Source organism: Clytia hemisphaerica, unplaced genomic scaffold (genome assembly GCF_902728285.1).
Source record: "Clytia hemisphaerica strain Z4C2 unplaced genomic scaffold, Clytia hemisphaerica genome assembly, whole genome shotgun sequence".
NCBI classification, from domain to species: domain Eukaryota; kingdom Metazoa; phylum Cnidaria; class Hydrozoa; order Leptothecata; family Clytiidae; genus Clytia; species Clytia hemisphaerica.
Genome location: NW_027103603.1, coordinates 941239 through 962002, shown reverse-complemented (window position 1 = coordinate 962002; position 20764 = coordinate 941239). Strand labels below are relative to the sequence as shown.

General features: G+C 34.5%; 4 protein-coding genes across 4 annotated transcripts in view; 2 read left to right on the top strand and 2 right to left on the bottom strand.

Moving 5' to 3' along the window:
- LOC136802116 (WD repeat-containing protein 35-like) overlaps positions 1-20764 on the top strand; it is a 62973-nt gene that overhangs the window by 29616 nt on the left and 12593 nt on the right. The window contains exons 21-22 of the mRNA XM_067058835.1: positions 3955-4059; positions 9143-9267. Coding sequence (XP_066914936.1) covers positions 3955-4059; positions 9143-9154 — 117 coding nt within the window. The 3' untranslated portion in view covers positions 9155-9267. The remainder of the gene's footprint in view (positions 1-3954; positions 4060-9142; positions 9268-20764) is intronic.
- On the top strand, positions 1509-3432 carry LOC136802071 (caspase-3-like). Its single transcript, XM_067058791.1, has one exon. The coding sequence runs from the start codon at positions 1778-1780 to the stop codon at positions 3236-3238; it is 1461 nt and encodes a 486-aa protein (XP_066914892.1). The 5' UTR covers positions 1509-1777; the 3' UTR covers positions 3239-3432.
- On the bottom strand, positions 17767-19388 carry LOC136802077 (ATP-dependent DNA helicase PIF1-like). Its single transcript, XM_067058797.1, has one exon. The coding sequence runs from the start codon at positions 19317-19319 to the stop codon at positions 18000-18002; it is 1320 nt and encodes a 439-aa protein (XP_066914898.1). The 5' UTR covers positions 19320-19388; the 3' UTR covers positions 17767-17999.
- Positions 19370-20366, bottom strand: LOC136802115 (uncharacterized). The gene is made up of 2 exons (XM_067058832.1): positions 19524-20366; positions 19370-19399 (listed from the first exon to the last, which is right to left on the bottom strand). The coding sequence occupies exons 1-2, from the start codon at positions 20364-20366 to the stop codon at positions 19370-19372; spliced, it is 873 nt and encodes a 290-aa protein (XP_066914933.1).

Sequence of the window (20764 nt, the reverse complement as noted above, 5' to 3'; positions counted from 1 at the left end):
TTGAGTTCGAGTTATTCTGAGAAGTCCTGAAACTTCCAAAAGTCTTATGTCATAACGTCATACTCGAATCAAAGTTTTTCCCAATCAAAGAGCTACAGAGGGTCTCTATACTAATTATTTCAAATCCAACGTATAATAAATCATTACTCATTAGTCTTATGACTTAATTTCAATTAAAAAAAAAAGTTCTTTAAATTTTGATTAAGTATGGTATTAAGCAGAAATCCTTTGGTGGTATAGTGTGTTTCTTTATATAGTTGGAAGCTGTTTATTTATAATAATCAGGTAATTAACCTATAATTACTCTCACGATCTCTGTCTGTACTGTCCATATCTTTGCCACCGAGCTAATGAATTACCCCTTTTTAAGAATGGAAAGTAGTTTACTTTATAATTCGAGAAGAAAAAGGAAAATGAAATTTTACACATTATATGTTCTGGCTTGGTTTGAATCATACCAAATGAAAATAACTTGTTCCCAGTAAACTGTCTATACCATGCCCTTTACAAGACCGTACTACTCTACTACTAAGGACCCATAAATGTGTTTTACCCTGGGCTACCTTTATAGGCCCCACAGAGCCTTTTGAAGAGAGGGGCAAAATACAGCCCCTTTCTCACAAACCTGGTAGTTTTTTTCAGTCAGTGGGGATAAAGATAACGGACGCTCGATGGGAATTGATATTCCAATATTTTTTATGGTTGAGGATTTCAAGTCAGAAAATTCAGTGGGAATGGGAAAAAGAGCATCATATAATATTGCAGTGAGTATTGGTTTATTTGATTATTTTCAGTGAGGACAAAGAATGGAGGATGATTTTCCACCGGGGGCGATATTTTGGCCAATTTTTCCAATGGGAAGGGTTCCCAGTGGGTCTATGAGAAGGGGATGTCAAAATGCTGGAATTGACGATGAAGAAAATTGTCACTCTTTGCACCTCCTCAACCCCATAAAACTCTATCGAATTGAATTAAACATAGTTTCTTGAGTTTATCATTATATTAACATGAAGAAAATGACGTAATCTTTACTAAAGTAAAACACTATTCATGACGTAATGTTTTCTACGGAAACCGTATTTTTGTATGAAAACCGGGGTCTTTCCGTAGAAAACATTACGTCATGAATATCATGAATTGAAATTCCTCGACCTTACGGATGTTAAAATATTTCCTCTAAAACATTTCCTCTAAAACATTGAATGGCAATTTAAAAATCTGCAAGTTAATAAAAAAAAAGCATGTCATTGCACAGTATCCTAAATGTAAAAGTGATAGTAACCACCAGACAAACAAATCTCTTAATTTTGTGGTTTCCTGAGATAAAAGAAAAAGTACAGAATCATCACAAAAAAGTACTAAAGTGAATTTTTCTGGGAATTCTCAGTTCGTTTGGTTTTCCCCACTTTTCTGTTTGACTGTATGACGTTTTGTATATAAATACTACGTGTCTGATGTGTTTTTAGAAAAAATCAATTCATTCTTATAATTTATAGTGAGACGTTTGAGATAGAAAAAATCATTGGAAGTGATAGTAAACCTTGGCTGACTGACTGACTGTTGAACTAGTTGAGGAAAGTTTTGTACATTCAAACTTGATTGAAACAGAGAAAGTATATTATATTTACTTTCTTAAGTGAAACTTAACTTGTTTGAGAAGTGACTTGATTTGTTGGCTTGGAGCTGAATTTGAAGGGATAATCGGTGTTTCGTATAGACACTATTGAAGATAATCTCACAGCAAAGACATATTTTTATGGATTTTTGAAAAAAATAAATGGCACCTGAAACTACCGCAAGCGATATTACTAACAAAACACAAAACGAAATTGCTGCTTATGACGAAACGCCAAACGAGACAAGAGACATTACCACACCAATGAATTCTTCAGAAAACAATTCGGTCACTGGTCATGCTTCTAAAGTTGAAAATTCTACCGATTTTGTGGATGCTCCACCTAGTTTGGCATCCAACTCTCCTAACACAGAAGTAACAAATTCTTCTAAAAACAATGTAATCACTACTTCTGGTGCATGCGCTGTCATGACCAACCAACAACAAAGAGGATTGAATCCATTTCTAGAAGACGACCATCCTGAAGATATTCAACCATGTCTAGATATCGAAGACATTGATAAATTCCAATGGAAAACCATAGGTGCTGGAGATGAAGATACCATTGACGGGTCATTGTTCCTCCACAGTAATAAAGAAGGTGGACCCAATTTCTATTTAACTTGTATGCGGTGGCAGCGAAAAGATTACGAGGGCATTCTTACTAGACAGATTTCGTATCAACCGAAAAGTTTCGAGGCTTGTCCGCCGTTGTCATCGACGAAGCGAGGACACTCTTCCAGTAGGTTTGTCAAAAAAATGTTCAGTAAACTTAAAATTCATGGTGTTAATAAGAAACGACAAAAGGAACATTTTGATATTTATTCAGACGATTTTTACCCCATGGATACTTTCCCACGTGGGACATTATTGATCATTAATATGAAGAATTTCAGTTCGACTTCACCTCTACGTAAAAACCCAGGAAGTGATCCAACAAGGAAGGGTACAGACATTGACGCTGAATCTTTAACCAGACTATTTCTAGATCTTGGTTTCTACGTTGAACGGTTAGACAATCCTACTACAGCTGAAATTCAAACCTTCATCAAGGAGACTGTTAACGAGGATCATTCAAATCGTTCTATTATCGCATGCGCAGTGTTAAGCCACGGTGAAGACGGTCTGATCTATAGTAAAGATGGTGAAATGCAAGTTGACGATATTGTTAAACCCTTTCGTATCGATTCTCTAGCCGGGAAACCGAAATTATTCATCATCCAAGCTTGTCGTGGTGATGAATATATGGAAAGCCAAGACCAGGTTGATGGTCCACCCTTAGCTAATAAAGGCAGCGCTCAATACAATTTATCGTTATCAAGTGAGCCTGATGTATTATACGCTTATTCTACAGTCTCGGGTTATTTTTCATGGCGCAATCAAACACGTGGGTCATGGTTTATAGAAGCTCTTGTCAAAACTTTCCGTACACATGCGCACAAAATGGACGTACTGCGCATGCTTACTAAAGTCAATTCTACGGTAGCCGAGCGTTTCCCGGAGACTACGGATGCTGTCATCAATAAAAAGAAACAGATTTCTTCCTTTGTTTCACAGCTAAGACAAGATTTGTTTTTGTTTCCACCGTATGGGCCATTGAAAAACTTAATCAAGAAAAGGTGACCGGACGTTTCCCCGACCGACTTTTCCCGACCGACATTTCCCCGACAGATAATTCCTCGACAGACAATTCCCCGACAGACAATTCCCCGACCGACGATTCAAACTTGTTTCGTTATATTGACTGTATTGATGTTTTGTATTTTGAATTTAATTGTTTTTATAATATTTTTATATACCTAAGAATTTTGTTATCTAAAAAATGAAATTTAATCTATTCTTTTTACCTTTCCTTAAATCATTAGATTTTACAGTAATCCGGGAGTAAGTCTGATTCGTAGACCTCAATAAATATTGTAAGGTCCCAAATAAACGTCCCCAACCGGTTATTGATTTTCGGAAAAATTTCGGAACCCCTCCGCCCGTTCTGTTTGCTCTCAATAGCCTGTTTTTAGCTTATAGCTTTTAGCTTTTGGGTGTTTTTGGTGGTACAATTTCGGATCGCCGCTTATCTATTAGATTTTGTGAAAATTTCGGAACCCCCCTTTTATTCGAGCCCCCTACCTCATTACTCCCCTACCTTAGAGTATACTTCCCATAAGAAACCTTTTCATTGGAGGATGAGTAGGAGTCTTCAAGGAATTTTATTTTCCTCACTGTGACTTTTTTTAAGTTAAGTTAAGTAAGTTAAGTTGTTAAGTAAGTAAGACTTGTATTTCTTTCTGCTTTATTCTACCTTAAGCTAGTCAAATGACCTTCAGTTTTCGATCTCGTTTTAGGCGATGCAATTAAAAGATTATGACGACATTATCGATCCAATAGATGCGTATTCACTCATTGCACTCACTGCATGTTCTAACAAAGCTTTCGGTGTCTGTTCCAAGGTAGGTACTACGACATATGTTTTAGAAGGTTTAAAGGACTCAGTTACCGGGTATCTCAGGCGGTAGAGCATTTACCTTACGATCCAAGCCTCGTGGGTTCAATCCTTGGTCATCTCCATTTCAACATAGTCATTATAAAAAACCCCGGTCTGGAAGGCTTTTGTTGTTTCTTTCTATTATTAACCGTGATAGCTTGCGTACCTTAAATTGATTTGTTTTGCATACCTTTTGATCACATGGCTAGAAAATGAACCAATCCCAATATTATATCTATTCTTGGGCTATTTTTACCATAATTGCCATCACGCTATTGCTACATTTGTCGCGTTTATTATCAGCAGTTAATGACGTAGTTCACTCTGTAAGATTTGAAGGTTAAATAACTTTTAAGGTTAAATCTTGCACGAGACACAGTTACTCGCTGATGTCCTGATTAGCACTAAGCTAAGGGACAAAAAATTCTTTAATCTTAATTTGGCCTCCACAACTCGAACCTCTATTACTCTCCTTAACAAGTTTGCTTGTCCCACTGTATTCCGTTTTTCACGCTCACTTCCCTTTTCTCAAACCTTCCAGTTTTGTTTCTGACATCTAGTCAGTAGTTTTTTCAGTTATTTCATCATTTTATTTATGTCTTAGACGATGCTATCGTCCGTTTATAGGGTCAGTAAACGCGGGAAAGTATATATGCGCAGAGTCAGGGTGTCAGGGCGGTTTACGGTAAAAATAGTGGCGGTAGAGTTTTGGAACAAACACTGTAAACACCTCCGCCCACTGTTTACTCCGCCCCGAACTGAATCCCGTTCTCGAATATATCCCGCATCCTGAATTATTCCATTTTAGTGATAATTTGTAGGTGTCTGTGTATGTTTCTTCTTTGAATTCGAAAATCCAGCCTTGACTCACTCTTTGACGAGTCAATTTAAAGTTAGCAAAACAGAAAAATTCTTAGTTTCCTCAGACATGGCGTGAAACATTCTTCATAAGTAAAGGATTTGTTAGGTGCATTGAGATTCCGTTTCATTGTGATACACCTTTTAACCCTTTTTCATGTAGATGGGATCCCCTCACTATGAAAAAAGGGCCAAGCTCAAGATTTAAGGTTAGCCAAACAGAAAAATTCTCAGTTTTCTCAGACACAAATTTCATGATTGGCCCTTTTGTGATTTGTCAACGGCGATATAAGCTTGGGTAGGAAAACGATATAATGCAAGTCTTCAATAAGTAATCTTTTTATATTGCAGTGATCAAAGGTACTTCAGAAAGATCTCAAAATCTTTTACTTTTGAATTTTGATGTACCTTATTGGAACTAATTTTCGCGGGAACTTATTTTCGCGGTCGAAAAAAAATATCCTGAAAATTGCATTTCGCGGGTTTTAATTTTCGCGATTTTTTCCATTCTGGAATTTTCACGGGTTTTAATTTTCGCGGTTTTGCCCTTTATATTTGATCGCCTGAAGATTTGTCACGCAAAAGTAACTTCGTGAAACTATAAGAGAGAGTAGTAGAATAATTATCTTTATTATTGTCATAATTAGTTGTCCTTTTTCTTCTACTGAACTAATTCTTAACCACTAAAGCTTTATATAAAATTCTGCAGGCATTTTTTCAATCCAGGCCAACTGAAATTTTTGGAATATTAGAAACCCCAATGAACCCTTTCAAAAAAACTTCGATGACCTTTTTAGCTTAGTCCTGGGTTTATAAAGGTCAGTATATATAACCATGAAGCTAAATTCACAATAAAACCAAGAAAATACATATAGCAAGAACTGTGGAAGTTTTCCGGCAATGGAGATGGTGTTTTACAATGTGATCGGTGGGTTTTCTTTGTATAACGAAAAAGATGGAAAATGCTTCGATTGTTCTCTTAGAAGGTACCGTTTTGAAAATTCCAAACCATTTAATGTCCAGTATCAGAGTGCAAAATTAGTGCGATTTTGTGCTTTGGACTTTAGAAAAGAAGAAGAAAAACTCCCGTTAATTCATGGAAATAATTATCCATCAGAAGGTGGGTGGGTTCTTCTGCATCGATTAGTTGGATTGTAATATCGAATTTTTAGGTAGGACACCACAAGTGGCCGGATAGCTCACTCGGTAGAGCATTCACCATATAATCTAGGTGTTGTGGGTTCGATCCCCGGTCACCGCCAACTCAGCGGATGAGTAGCTTGATTGGGTAATCTGATCTAGGTGGTAAGTTACTGGGAGCTGAGAGTAGGTGTGGCGCTCCACCTCAGCATTCGATCTCCCAGGTCTAGCGCAAATAGAAAAGGGGACTCCCTCACTCCTGGCTCCGCCGACAGCCACCAGATGAATATACTTACTTAGTTACTTACCACAAGATCAGATCTGGTGTTACGTTTGAAGTATGCGGATCCCTCTAAAATATTAAGAGTGCTATGAAATTCATCTTTACATTGTTAAGTTCTTTGTTATCTTCTTTTCTAATCAACAGTAGAAACCATTCCTGCCATAGATAGAGTGGAAGAAATATCACGTGGATACTCTAGTAATTTAGGACTTTCAGGCAGTCTTTTGATTGTTTTCATGTTGTCCACCGCCAACGTACTCGACTATCTATGAACTGAATAAGCCCCCCCTGCTTGTTAATATTCGAAAATGTTTTCAGCTGTCAAAAGAAGAAACCCTTATTTTGCTCTAAAAGCCTAATTTTAATCTATAAATACATAAGGTATTTTGCGTACTAAGATTTTTTCCACCCCCACCCCTGTTTATAAGGCACTTGGAGAGGATGTAGTTAAGAACAAAGAAAGTCCGCAAGCGTGCCAATCTCGGAACATCAGCATTTCTTAAGAGAATATGGGAATGCGTTTTGTAGCTAAGTGCAAGTTTTTTGATCTAACTATTACATACTAAAGCGAGTGAAGGGATGCCAATAAGTACATGAATACCTTATAGGGATGTTTTTAGAAACCAAAAAGGAACGGAGTCTAGCATTGCGGAGGAGTGTGACTATCTCCATTAGTTTTTGCTTGGTGGACAAAGTGGCGCTTCACCGCAGACGCTCTTGACTTTTGACGTCATTAGGTCCACCACAAAACTGCATCCATTGCCATTTTGTTAATTAATAAGAGAAGAAAATTAAATTCAAGTTAATGGTTCGTGATGTCGTTGTAATATATTACTGCCCGTTTCAATTGTATTATAATTATAACAAGAGAAATATTATTTTTTTTGTTATTTTACTGCTGTTGTTGTTATTGAGAAAGTTTTTATTTTGGATGTTTTTTTTCTACTGTCATTTTCCGGCAATATTCAGCTTTTTTGGTTTTGGTATTACGTTTGTTTTAGATTTACTTTTGTGTTTGATTGTTTTGATTTTTTGTTTTCTTTTTTCAAGTGCTGCTTGTTTTCGTTGGGAAAATGCAATTTCCTAGAGATGTTTCTTTTGTTATGATATTTTGTGTAGTGTTGTAGAACTATAAATGAGAAATAATTTGTCAACTTTCTGTCATTTTCAATGTGTTATGTTTTGTGAAATACACGGTTTTTTTTTATAAGGAACCTTAACTTGGCTCCGAGCCTGGAGTTCCTTATTTTTTCAGAGAATTTCAGCCTCAAAGTTTCTTATCACGAGTTCCTTATTACTTACCTTCAAAGTTTAGATTGATTTGATGTTTTGTTAAACGATTGACTACAGTACAGATAAATCCTTTATTGAATATGTTTCATCATTATTTCATCAACTTTTTGTTTAGGTTTTTGTAAATTTGTGCAAGTTTATGTTTAACTCTTACTGTTCTTTAACTTGTTTTCTTATTCTCAGCCTAAGCAGTTCCTTAACAATTTCTTATTTTTCGGACCATTTTCAGCCTCGAGTTCCTTATAAACGTGTTCCTTATATAAGAAAACGTGTAGTTCATAATAGTTCGGTCTCTTCGCTTAAAGTAATATGTAAATGTTGATATCTCTAAATTAAGATAAGCTGCACTTTTGATACGGGAGTTAATTATAGGAGCTGAATGAGTCATATTATGGGTTTCCAAGTCATTCTGCGCTCTAACTTTCTTACTGCCTCTCACCAAAATCTTTGGTTTTTCAAAAGAGCATTCCTACGCAACGCGCCTGTTTTTCGATGATTTTACTGTATGTAGTATTATAAAAGTTTGAACTAACGAGACGCAAAACTTCTCTAACCTTCAAAATAAAGCAACAATCGTCTGTGGTAGGGGTGGGACATGCTACATATTAAGTAGTAACCATTGTCAAAATTAAATGATTCAAACTACTCTTATACTTAGGGTTGTTTAATGACGTTTTTTCTCCAAGGAGATCTATCATAAAGCGTTGATCTTTTAAGGAATGAACATCCTTTTATAGTAATTACAAGACATTCAATTACCCATCAAACCACACACAAGTTTATGTTATGTTTCCATGTTGCGTATAGTATACAAACATAGTATTGTATGAAAAATATTTCTTGTACAACGGAGTTTTTATAACTCGAACCCTCACGGGAAACACAAATTGTTTCGAGTTATGGAGTAAGGTTTTTAAGGCATTGTTAACTGAAGGGACCATAAAACTTGTCCGAGTGAAGGAGACTTTCGAGTTATAGAGGTTTTGAGTTATAGAGGTTCGAGTTATAGAGGTTCGAGTTAAAGAGACTCCTTTTTATATCATTTTTTCTGTAAGCCCATACCACCAGTCAAGAATCGTTCCCGTAGAGGCATATTTTTCACATCGACGCAAAACGACGCAAATATTTTACGGTGGATTGATTTTGGATTGGATTAAGTAATTTTGGCCTAGTGTGGTTTTCCCGGGGATTTTATTTGGTGATCGAATGATTTTGTAAATTTTGGTGTGGATCTACTTTGACTGTCTGGCAAAATCAGATTTTTAGGCGGGGATTTGATTTGCAGGACGGGGAAATTTGAGACTCTAAAAGGCATGGTAACTAGATACAAAGAATCAGTTGGGATACCTTATGGCAAAGAAATCGTGACTTGTAAACTTCCATATCAATCTGATTTAATGGACTCTATCATATCGTTTCGTTCATTTCTTTTCCGAAAAAAAGTAAATATATTTCTTTGATTTTCTCATTTCAGAGTACCTTGTGATGAGAGTACGCACCCAGTCACCACAAGCGAAGTGAAACGACCAAGTGTCAAACGTCATAAACTGGGAACTACTACCATCTCAAACCTCGCATCAAAAACTTCTGAAGAATTAGGTATTTTCACAAAAAATCAATCTTTCATTTGTATATTAAAGCTACAATCTAGAATATTGCTGACCAAATATAAAATCTATCACACTTTCCTTCATCAGCAAAGCATCCTGGAGGAATTGGTAAAGAACCTTATATTTTTCATATATATTGGCAAGTATTATTTCATATATCTCTTTAGATTTAAGAAGCCCCCTGCCAATGGCCCTTTTTTTTTCGCAATTCACGCAATTTCTGTTCACGCAAATTTTTCCAATTCACGCATTCACACAAGTGAAAAAGCCCATTCACGCAAGTGAAAAAGCCTATTCACGCATTCACGCAAACTGCTGAGGGGGGGGTCATTTAAGGCATGATTTGCCTGACTCTAATTTTGAATCTTGATGTTTTTGATTGATTCTGATTATACATCTCTGTATGTGTTTTAGAAAAAGACTTGATGTAGACTATGCTATAGTCTAAGACGAGTTTCATCTAAAAAAGGAACAAACTAGAAGAGGGGAATTTTTTTTACGGGAGTGGCCGTTGTCTTAGACTATATCAATTCGGTAGAAAAGCGGAAATTTTGGATTTTGGTTAGCGGTGTGATCGGCCGGCCCGGTTCGAACAAATGTAAACAAACAGTCGGGTCTGGCCGGTAATTGCCGCCACCAATTCTTGCTGCTAATACAGATGGACCCGACTGGAAAATGATTCCAAAACATAGCGACAGAAAGTTGATCTATATGCGTGGAAATGTTTTATGCAATTCTTTAGCATTTTAGTCTCTTAGCCTCATATTAGTTAGTACTTTAGTTTGTAATTTCTTTGCAACAAGGTGTTTTATGTAAATGGTTTGTTTTGAATTTACTTTTAACAAGCAGAACTCAGATTCAAGCAATATTTTTTTCTTAAAGAGAAGAAGAGGTAAAGCATTTTCTTTTTTGTTTTTATTTTGAAAGACTGATCTTTTCGTAATGCAAACTTGTATCTTCCAGGTTTATCTCCAGTGTATGTGGTATGTTTTGTCTGATTGCTTTAGGAAAATTTTATGAAGAGTGACATCTTTCAAATATCACAAACAGCTTTTTTACAAATTAATGCATTATTTTTTTCTTTATCAATTTTTTTTAATTTTCATAAAAGGCATAATTGTTGGTTTTGATTTTTTGTCTACATATATAGTTTAGGCGAGACCAATATAATTTGTTGTTTTTTTACAGACTGCAAGCTTTAGGTAAATTTTAGGTTCGGTTGTGGACGTGCCTGTAAAACAACAAATCAAATTGTTCCCACCTTAAAGTCTACCAAAACCAAGTCCAACACAGGAAAAATTCAATATAAATCATTGCACTGCATGACTTTTTAGTGAATTCACGGTGAAAAGCCGCAATTAATAATTCAAGATGAAAACGTAAAATTTCACTCTGAATTGTCGTCGAATTGCCAGTTGTCATATACTGATATAATTTCGATAGCTATTGAAAATATAAAAGTTTCAAAATAATCTTGGTAGTTTCAAAATAGTGAAAAATTTTACCAGTAGGTGCTAAAACTTTTTATTTCTAGAAAGGTGTATATATGAAACAAAACCTTTCCAATATAATGTTGACACCAACTTGAATCGCGGACAAAAAAGCAACCATTCCTAGCAAGATGGCCATTAAGAAAAGACTTTTGTTTATTTATCTTCTTATGGACTGCTATGTTAGTAATAGTTGCTATTTTGCCCTTCTGTATTCAATATGGGCATTATATAAAAGGCATTATTTACAATCATCATAATTTTGATTTTTTATGAAGAAAGTATAAAGAAAGAATCTTAAACACAATCCATATACCATGCAAAATTTCTAACTCTTAAAAAAAATTGAAAGGAATTTTTCAAAGGGCAGATTTGTCATGCGAAAATCAATATATATGAAAATTCTTTCATATTTTTGGTAATCTTTTTTAAATTTTACAAATCAATTCATTTTTACGTGGGATTTTATGGGCTTGTCACTTTAATGATTTAAAAGGATATTTGAGTAAAGAAATTTAAAACGTGGTTTTATTGTGACTAGGTATTTTTTGCAAAGCATCCGGTTCAGTCAAAAACGCCTTCTCGGCCTCAGGTCTAAAATTGAAAATTTGAACCACAGACTTTTTGGGGAATTTTTTTTTACAAATATATTTCAATCATCACAGTGACCCTATATTTCAAATCTAAAGTAATTTTGATCATTGGTTCAGGAATTATGATAAATTTTTAGTTTTTTACAAAATTCAAACAAAATTTGTGTTTTTGCAGGATATATATCAATATATGGTTGTAAAATTTTGGATGAAATTTGTAAACTACCGTGAGATCGGGTAACTTGCATCAGTGGAGGCTAACATGCATTAGCCTGGATGAGTGACCTGGATGGTCATTGAAATACAAAGTTAAAATAAAAAATGGCAGAGAAGAGCTGCGAGCGGATCTGCGTAGTTCATTTGTTTTGAAATTTGGCTGCTTTGATTGGTCAGTCATTTGATGGCTATGCAAGTTACCGGACTTCACGGTTTATCATAGAAACAAATAAAAATTAATCTTTCAATAATGACATGGTGATTAGCTGAAATTTCCCCGTAAATTTATTAAAAAATTGCAGCTTTTCACCTACAGTCAGGAGAAATTTTTATAACTTGCATTCTGTGTATAGTCTGATTGGGCAGCAGATAATTTTGCATTTCTCCAGAAGAATGTGGAAATTTGAAGTGAAAAAAAGATTCTTTTCGATAAAATTTTTTCTAACATCGTAGAAATGTGTCCTAAAAAAATTTATGGTTCAAATTTCCAATAGACCTGATGCTTAGAAAAGCATTTTTTGAATGAGCCAGCTGCTTGCTAAAAATATAGTCAAAAAGAAACTTTTTGTTCAGATGTTTGAAGATGCTTGAGTACATTAATGCTCTTGTATCATAGAAGGTGTCGTTGTTCAGATGTTGTGGAAAGTGTTGTTCAGATATCGTGGAGGGTTATTTCTTCAGTCATAATGGAAAGTGTTGATCAGTTATCGTGGAAAGTGTTGTTTAGATGTCGCAGAAAGTCTTGTTTAGACACAGTGAAGGGTGTCGGTCTGATATCGTGAAAGGTGTTGGTTGAATTTAGTAGAAATGCATTGGTTGAAATTACCAGATAACCATGGTATTTAAAATATGTGCTGGTACCACTACTTTCACTCAAGTGCCAAGCTGAAAAATTGACTATCAAAAAATATAAAAAGATAGCTAAATATCAAACTCAATCAAGCCCAACAAAAAAATAAACAGGAAGTAAAATCTATTAAAATTTAGGCCTTCTTTCTTAGAAGAAACTTTACAGAGAGTGAAGATTTTTGACGTGCACAAAATCATACTTGACAGAACTGTGAAAAAGTCCCGGGGGGGGGTACTAGGGTTGGTGAATGTGAGGGGTATGTGCGGACGGGACCTCCGAGAACCGACCCTTAGAGAGACCAAATTTTAGTGAAAAAGTGACCCTTAGAGAGACTTTTTCGAAAAATTGTCTCTGATTTTCAAAAATTTCCTACCCTTAGTGAGACTTTTTTGTAATTATTTCTCTCAAAATCAAATTTTTTTTCTAAAAATCGTGATTTTTCCCACCCTTAGAGAGACTACTTTGAAATTTCCTGATTTTTGTAACCCTTAGAGAGACTTTGCAAGGTGAAAAACCCGACCCTTACCGTCCGCACATACCCAGCACCTATTTTTGCCTAAGTACCCCGGGGAAAAAGTCAATATTTCAGTCTCAACTGACACTGATTATCCTGCTACCATAAAAGAAACTACAAAATCCAGTGAATGTAAACCTTACCTTTAGATGCTACTTCAAGCTTCAGGTGTCAGGCATCAAGTTGAATAAAATTTCCAAAATATCAAAGTTAGAATTTGTTTGTGGGCCTTGAGGAAAACAATCCCTTTCTAACTAATATTGTCAAAAAAGCTAAAGAAACAGCAAATGTATTTAAGTAAGGTCTTCAGCCTTCAAATTATCCTACAATAACATTCTTCTTCACCAAAGAAAACAACCATTCTTTAGATAAAGTTCACTCCTTACTTGCATCCTTCCCTTCGATTTTGTGTTGTTTTGGTTTTCTCTACCAAGTTCGTCTATAAATCTACAGGGATTTTTCGCAAAAATCACCGACCCTTCTCCAAGGTCGGTAAGGGCAAAGATAAAATCAAGAAAAGCGCCAAATTGATATCGTCCGTAAACACAGACTCTATCCGCCGCGAAACATATTACGTTTTATAATATACAAACTATGTTATATCATAATAACATATTATACGGACGATAGCATCGTCTAGACTTGATGTTGTTGAAAGAAGTAGATGACCTGGCCTCCGCAACTGACAATCCTGGTAAGAAGGAAACTTCATTCAATTATTTTGACTTTATTACTAGCCATAGCTTTCACTAAGTGCCACCCGCTAGAAACGCTTATAAAGGCGTACTTAATACTGATCAAGCTTTCTAACCTTTACAAGGCGCAATATTTTTTTGAAAATGTCAAAAATTTAAATTTTTTTTGGAACTCTTTTGAGTTTTGAGTGAGAGTTAGATAGAAAGGTATATTTATTCTTTTCTAAAAGCATTCGGTTTATGAATGTTCTTTTAAATCACGTAGTCTGGAGCTATGGCCTCAAGTCTGGGACTCGGTATATGAGCTCATTTTGGACGTACATATAAGTCATTCGGAATTCGTCATTTCAAGACAGTTTCTTTGGTAAAAGATGTAGTTGTTTACAAGCTAGTAATAGTATGTCAATTTCATGTTCATAAAAATTAATTTGATGATGAAGCATTTTCTGTCTTTTATGTAAAATCAAATAAATAACAAAAGATATTTACAAGTAAAAACCTTCAAATATAAAGTTTTGCGAGTACTCTTCTACGCTTATTAGTAGGCGTGGAATAAGCAGGGGGATGGGTACCCTGGAAGAAAAATCATAAAATGGGGGGGGTCATTATTAAGTTATTTTGGGATGAATCTTCCAAAAAACTTAGGAAAATGAATGTTTTGGCATTTTTTTCAGGAAAATTTTATAAAATGGGGGGGGGTCATTATAAATATGTGGGTGCTATGTGGGTGATTTTTTCCCAAAAATTGCGACTCCTTCACAATTAAGCATAGAAGAGCATGATTTTTAAAAAGGTTGAAAAGTAACCCGAGAGTAAATAACAAAAGATGTTTACAAGTAAAAACCTCAAAAAACGTACAATTTATGAGTTTTTTAAAATATATGACAATAAATATAAGCTTTTTTCTTAACTAAAATAAATAAAAAATATTTTCAAATGTAAAACTCTCAAAAGTGAAAATTTTCAAAGTACTGTCAGTTTTAGTAAGGTAAAAATGTAAACAAAAAATAACAACAATGAAATTCCTAAAAGGTAAATAAAACGATGCTCGAAAAAAGGTGCAAAAGTTTTTCCTTTTTTGCTATTATTATCAATTCATCGTTTCAACAGATTAAATTTTATTTAGCCTTAGGTTAAAGATCAAAAGAATATCTCTATATAAATTTTCTTCAAAAGTCTTGTTATAAATGAACAATTTTTGTTAAAAGAGAAAAACACTAAATAAATGTTTTTGCTTGAGACACCAAAAGTGAATGAATAGTGAATGTATATTCATTTGTCGTTGTTTTTTGTTAGTTCTTCGATTACTTTCTTTGAACGGGAATAAGTTACAACAACATTGCCCAGATCCAGAATTTTGTCCTCAAGGTTGTGTTTCTCACCATTGAAGTTTTTGAAAAAGCTTTTACCAAAAAACGGAGTTAGCGATTCGCTGAAACAAGTCAACTGCACAATTTCATCATCATCTTCGTCGTTTTCGACGTCTGGCTCGATGTCGACAGTGGCCACAAATCCAGTGTGCAATTTGGCGGAAAAAAGTCTTTGTCCACAATGATTACACGAGAATTTTTCTTGGCCTGGAGGAACTGTAACTCTCTTTCGACAATTCCTAGAGATGCAGGTGGGATAAATATCCACTTTGCATCCAACAATAGAGCCTGTGATCGTGGGGTGTAATTTTTCCTTTTCATCTGCTTCCAGCTTTTTCCAATTTACGACTTCGATTTCTTCCATATTGACGTTAAAATGTGCATTACCCATTACTTTTGCTCTTGTCATGTAGGTCGTTGCAAGTTTTTGAACGTCATAAAAGTAGTAGATGTTAAGATTGGTTAATTGGACGATTTTGTTTTCTTCTATTGCATCGATTAGCTGTCCCAGATGGAAACAGCAATACTATTCTTCTGCTCGTCAATTAAAACTGCTTCTCTTATTCTCTCCTTCGAACCGTTTTTCTTTGTTTTCAACTCCTCAATTCCGTTCCACTTTATTAGAGCTTTGATATTGACAATTCCTTGTACTTTTTCTTTAATGTCATTAATTTCATTAAGATGAATGTCATCAATGTGAAAAGAGATTATCTTTTCTTCCGTAATCATGGATCCGCGAGAATTATTGAAGAACAACACATTATCTCCTTGCCCCAGATTGTGAAATTTTACAGGGAGCTCCTTTTTGTCGATAAAGAATTTTTGCTTAAACGCAGGGTTGGCGCGTTTGGTGACCCTGACAGTTTTCTGGTCTGATGGAGACGTTTTGACAAATATGTCGAAGTAGGTTCCACCACTTTTACTGGTAATTGATTCCGTAACATGGATAATGTATCCAATCAAGTCTAAAATTCAAATGGAAACTTTATGGAATATAAATAATTGTCAAGTAGCCTGCATAGGTTTTTAAACAATCTGATTGGTCTAACGGCTGGTTTGTAAATATTGAAGTACATCGTTTAATGTTTAGCAATAGGCCTATTGTTCTAAACCTGAAATCTCACCCTGATATTCTTATATAAGTTGTTCTTATAAAACAAAAAGCGTGTACAGAAGAATCAGGGTAAAAAAGGAACTTTATTAAGCGGGGGGGGGTTGGAATAAGAATGTCCTGGTTGGAAAATTTCGAAAAATTTATTAGCGGGGGACGTTTATTAGGTACCCTAGAGTAAAGCAACTTGACTCGATGTTTCATGGAAAAAATTCACACATTGTAAGATTACCTGTATTAGTGTATTTCGATGGTGTTGAGTTTGATGACGACGGAGATGAATAATAACGTTGAGATTTTGTGTCTGCAAAAAAAAAAGAGTTCATGTTAATTTAAGATTTATCGAAAAAGCTCATCTCTAAAATTGATAGTGGAATATGCACCATACTTTCAAAAAAACTGGAATTTTCTGTAAAACATTATCCTTTTTGCAATTCAATTGATTCAGTAGACTAGAGTCTACTTTTGGCTGAACTTTGCTTTTTGATAATTTTTTTATGACGCTGAGTCCAGTGAAGAGCGTTTGGCGAGGTCGCCATTTTGAAAAAGAATGTTTAAAATCCAAATAACAAAAAAACTACTTGGAGTTGAAAGATATAACCAAAAATGAGAAACAAACATCAGTAACAGATTTGCAATCTCTTATTCTCAAATAAAAACATTGCTTCATACCGTTTTTACCTTCCAAAAACAACTAAAATCTGGCGGACTGTTTTACAGTCCGCCTAAGCAAAAGCATATTACCATATATTACCGGGCCACTTAATCGCGCCACCCAGTCTATAAAAAAAGCTTTAAGTGGACCCCGGGCTATTGATTCAGGCAATCACCTTTGTTTTAGTACACTGTACAACACAAAACAAATGTTTAAAATACACCATCCAACTGGCTGATTATGCGATAGTTTTACAGTGAATGTTGACGCTTCTGGTACAAACTGTAGTATTTTTAATCAATGAAAATCAAGAAAAGAGCATTGACATTGTAACATTACCTGTACCACTGTATTTTGAGGGTGTTGAGAATGATGTCGTGATGATGGCGATGAAAAGTAACGGTGAGATTTGGTGTCTGATAAATAAAAGAAAAATATGTCACAAAGACGTGTCACAAAGTTTAATCAATATCTTTTTGAAATACTTTATAAAATTTCCTTTTGTTTGAAAACAACAAAATAAAGAAGATTTAAAAAAATTTGATAAAATGCTTGAATATTCATTCTTAGTTTTATTGAGAGTCAAAGAAAGCTAATGAATTATTTTCATCACCAGCATGTGAATAAAATTACTTACCTGTTTTCGTTGGAGTAAGAGGTGAAGAATTTGGACTTTCCTCAATGTTGGTTTTTTTCTTGGGTGTCTCCATGTTGTTTTCTGTATATAAAGGAACTTATTTAATCTTTTTGCTTTATCAAAAATAAGAAAAGATTTACGTATATCTTGTTTAACTTTCTTGATTTTTCAATTGATTGAAGATATTTTTAATTATTTTTTCTGAAAATATAAAATACAAAGAATTTAACAGTAACAGTTACTATTTTTGGATAACAATAAATAGCTCAAAATCTTGCTTTAATTTACTTTTTGTTTTCACTAAGCCTGTTTATCCTTCAAATGGAAACGTTTTAATAACCATGTCACACTTTTTAACACGAGATAATGCAACATCAGTTAGTACATTCATGTTAGCTTTCTTTCCTATATCAACTTCTACTTTATCTAATATTAATAATTTTTTGACCATATATTGGTCTGGAATTTCATCCAGCAGTCTAAACACATTACTTTTGACATCAATGATATTATTTTCAATTGGAACCACTTATAAGCAAATAAAAGAATTTACTTATTTCTTCGAATGAGTGTTTCACTTTAATTTACTTCTAAGGCTTCTTTCGTGCTGCTAATTCTTCTAGTCTGCTTTCTTCGCGTACTCTAAATTTAAATCTTTTACCCTCACTCAATTTATTGATTCTTTCGAATGGAAATGATTCAATTACCATGTCACTTAGCTTTTTCACACGTGATAATGCAACATAAGTTAAACCATCCATGCTTTCTTTCTTTCCCAAATCAACTACAACCTTATCCAATGTTAGACCTTGAGATTTGTGAATAGTTATCGACCAGGCAAGTTTCAAAGGTATTTGCATTCTTTCTTTCTGTATGTTATCTTCAGATGAAGTTTCTACAATAGGCACAATTGGAACACAGTTATCTTCGTCATCAAAAAAACTTGGTCCTGTATATTTATCAAATTTTACTATAATAGTTATAGGAAGTGCAGGTGGCAGGTGGTTTCTTTGAAATATTATGTCTTTGACAATGCCTAAACTTCCATTACAAAGTCCCACATCTGACCATAAGTTTCTTGTAAGCATTACTTTAGCACCTTTGGCAAGAAAAACTTCATTTACTAAACCGAATTCTTCTGAGGATGCTTTTGATGCACTTGGTGGAGTATTTTTTGCTTTGATGACTGCAATGGGTGATTGTAAAGAATCCAACATTTTCCCATTATGTTCTCTGACAATTTCATTTGCAAAGGATAGCCTGATGCATTTATTATAGTCAACAAGGTTTTTTTCAGGTTGTCTGGTCAAGAAAAAATTCCAGTCTTCCAATGTTGATTTTCCATTTCTCAAATTTCTCAAAGCCTTTCTAAATTTCTTTTGTGACTCATCCTCACCAGCAGATCTCATATTTGCTTTAAGTTTTACGACAGTTCTGAAACAACAATAGGCCAGATAACCTGCAACTGCAATTTCATTTTTAGGAAAAGAATGGTACAATACATCATCCATGACTGGTGGTAACTGTGCAACATCTCCTACTAATATAATAGATATTCCACCAAACAAAGTTTCTAATTTTCCTGTTGCTTGACGACAGCGACTATCTATCCAGCCTAGCAATCTTTGGCCTACCACAGAGAATTCATCAATAATAATATACTCTATGTCTTTAAGGTCAGTTTGTAAATTGTCAAGTGACTTTCCTTTGAGTTCATGCTTTAACTTGCTTCGAATTGGCAATTTGAGAGTGCTGTGCAATGTTCTTCCATTAATATTAAAGGCAGCAATACCAAAATAAGATGTCAATAAACACTTTTTGCCAAGGAGTTTTTTAATGCAATTTATTAAATATGACTTTCCACTTCCTGCAATCCCAGTGATTATCATTTGTAAAGGGTCAGCATTCATATTTTGAGCATGATCATGTACAATATTGTAAGCTTGGAGCTGCTCTGCATTTAAGTTCTCAACATGATATTGACTATAATCTGTGGGATTATCGTTTTCAAAAGTCTTTTTTTTCTCTTCAATCCAAAAGGGCATTGCATTAATTTGATCTTGAGTATAAGAATCATAAGAATCAGTCCAATATTGTTGATTTTCTGTAGAAACATTATTGGGCATGGAATTCAGGTCGGCTATATCCATCCAATCTTCACGTAAAAAAATATTTTCACTTTCTTCCTCTTCATTTTCTTCATCTTCAACCTGATATTCAAAATTGTTTGCATTGATGTAATGCCTTTTCCAATTCGGAACTAATTCTCTTCCTAAAGAACTGTTAATGAATTCTTTCCATTTCTGGCAATATGTCTCATTTGTTGCTTGTAAACCTTCCCAGAGACTGTCTACAGAATCATTCCATGGTTTGTACTTGATCAATTGGAATTTACAAAATAAAGGATAATTGTCACTCTTTGGGTTTGGACTATAATTTGGAAAAGTACGAACAACAACTGCATTTTTCCTCTTTTGAATCTTTTTGTCTTTAGCTCTTATTTTCCAGTTCGAAACAAAATCTATGAGGTTACTTTGCCTAATCTCATTGTCTTCATAAACATATCTGGAAGCATAATCATCTAAGAAAGAGGTTTTAGTTTCAACGCCATCATTGTCAATTTTCATTTGTCTTGATCCCTCAAGAGAGCAACTTACAACATCAAATGAAGAGCAATGTAGTTTCAAAGACATAATTTGATGCATTACTTCTTGAGCACTAAAGTCTCTTTCACCGACAGATTTGATAATCAGTTTTCGAAAAATATTACCAGAAGTTTCCTTTCCTGAAAGATTACCAATGACAGATGTAAACGCTTCTTTTGCGACATCAGATATCTTTTCTGCTTTTGATGCATACTTGGCAATATAATTCAAGCAAGCATTGTGGTCAAGGATAATTTGTATATCGCAATTAGCTCTCCATGATTGTAATTGAAGTTGTTGATGTCTATTCATTCTAGGATCATTTCTTTCAGAACAATGTTTGGAACATACTTTTCACCGCCTCCCTTCAATTTTACTTTTTCAAAGGTTAAATGTGTTTTCTCGCAGCATTCAAAAGGAAATTTAAAACGACATTCCTGTTTGTCATTCTTAGTTCTTAGACAATAGGCTGAACTACATTTTGTATGCCGTTGCACGCTATTTGCTAGATCTATGTAATCTTGTTCTAAATCCTCTTCAGGTATATCCTCAAGTCTTTTTTTGCATGGATGAACATTTGGCTTTTCCCATTCATCAACAGGTTCTTCAATTGGATTCATAGCTGTCATTAAAGAATCTACATAATCACAGATTTGCCTTTCAGCATTGTTTCCCTCGATTACAGCAAGATTTAAAAGAGTATCATTTTC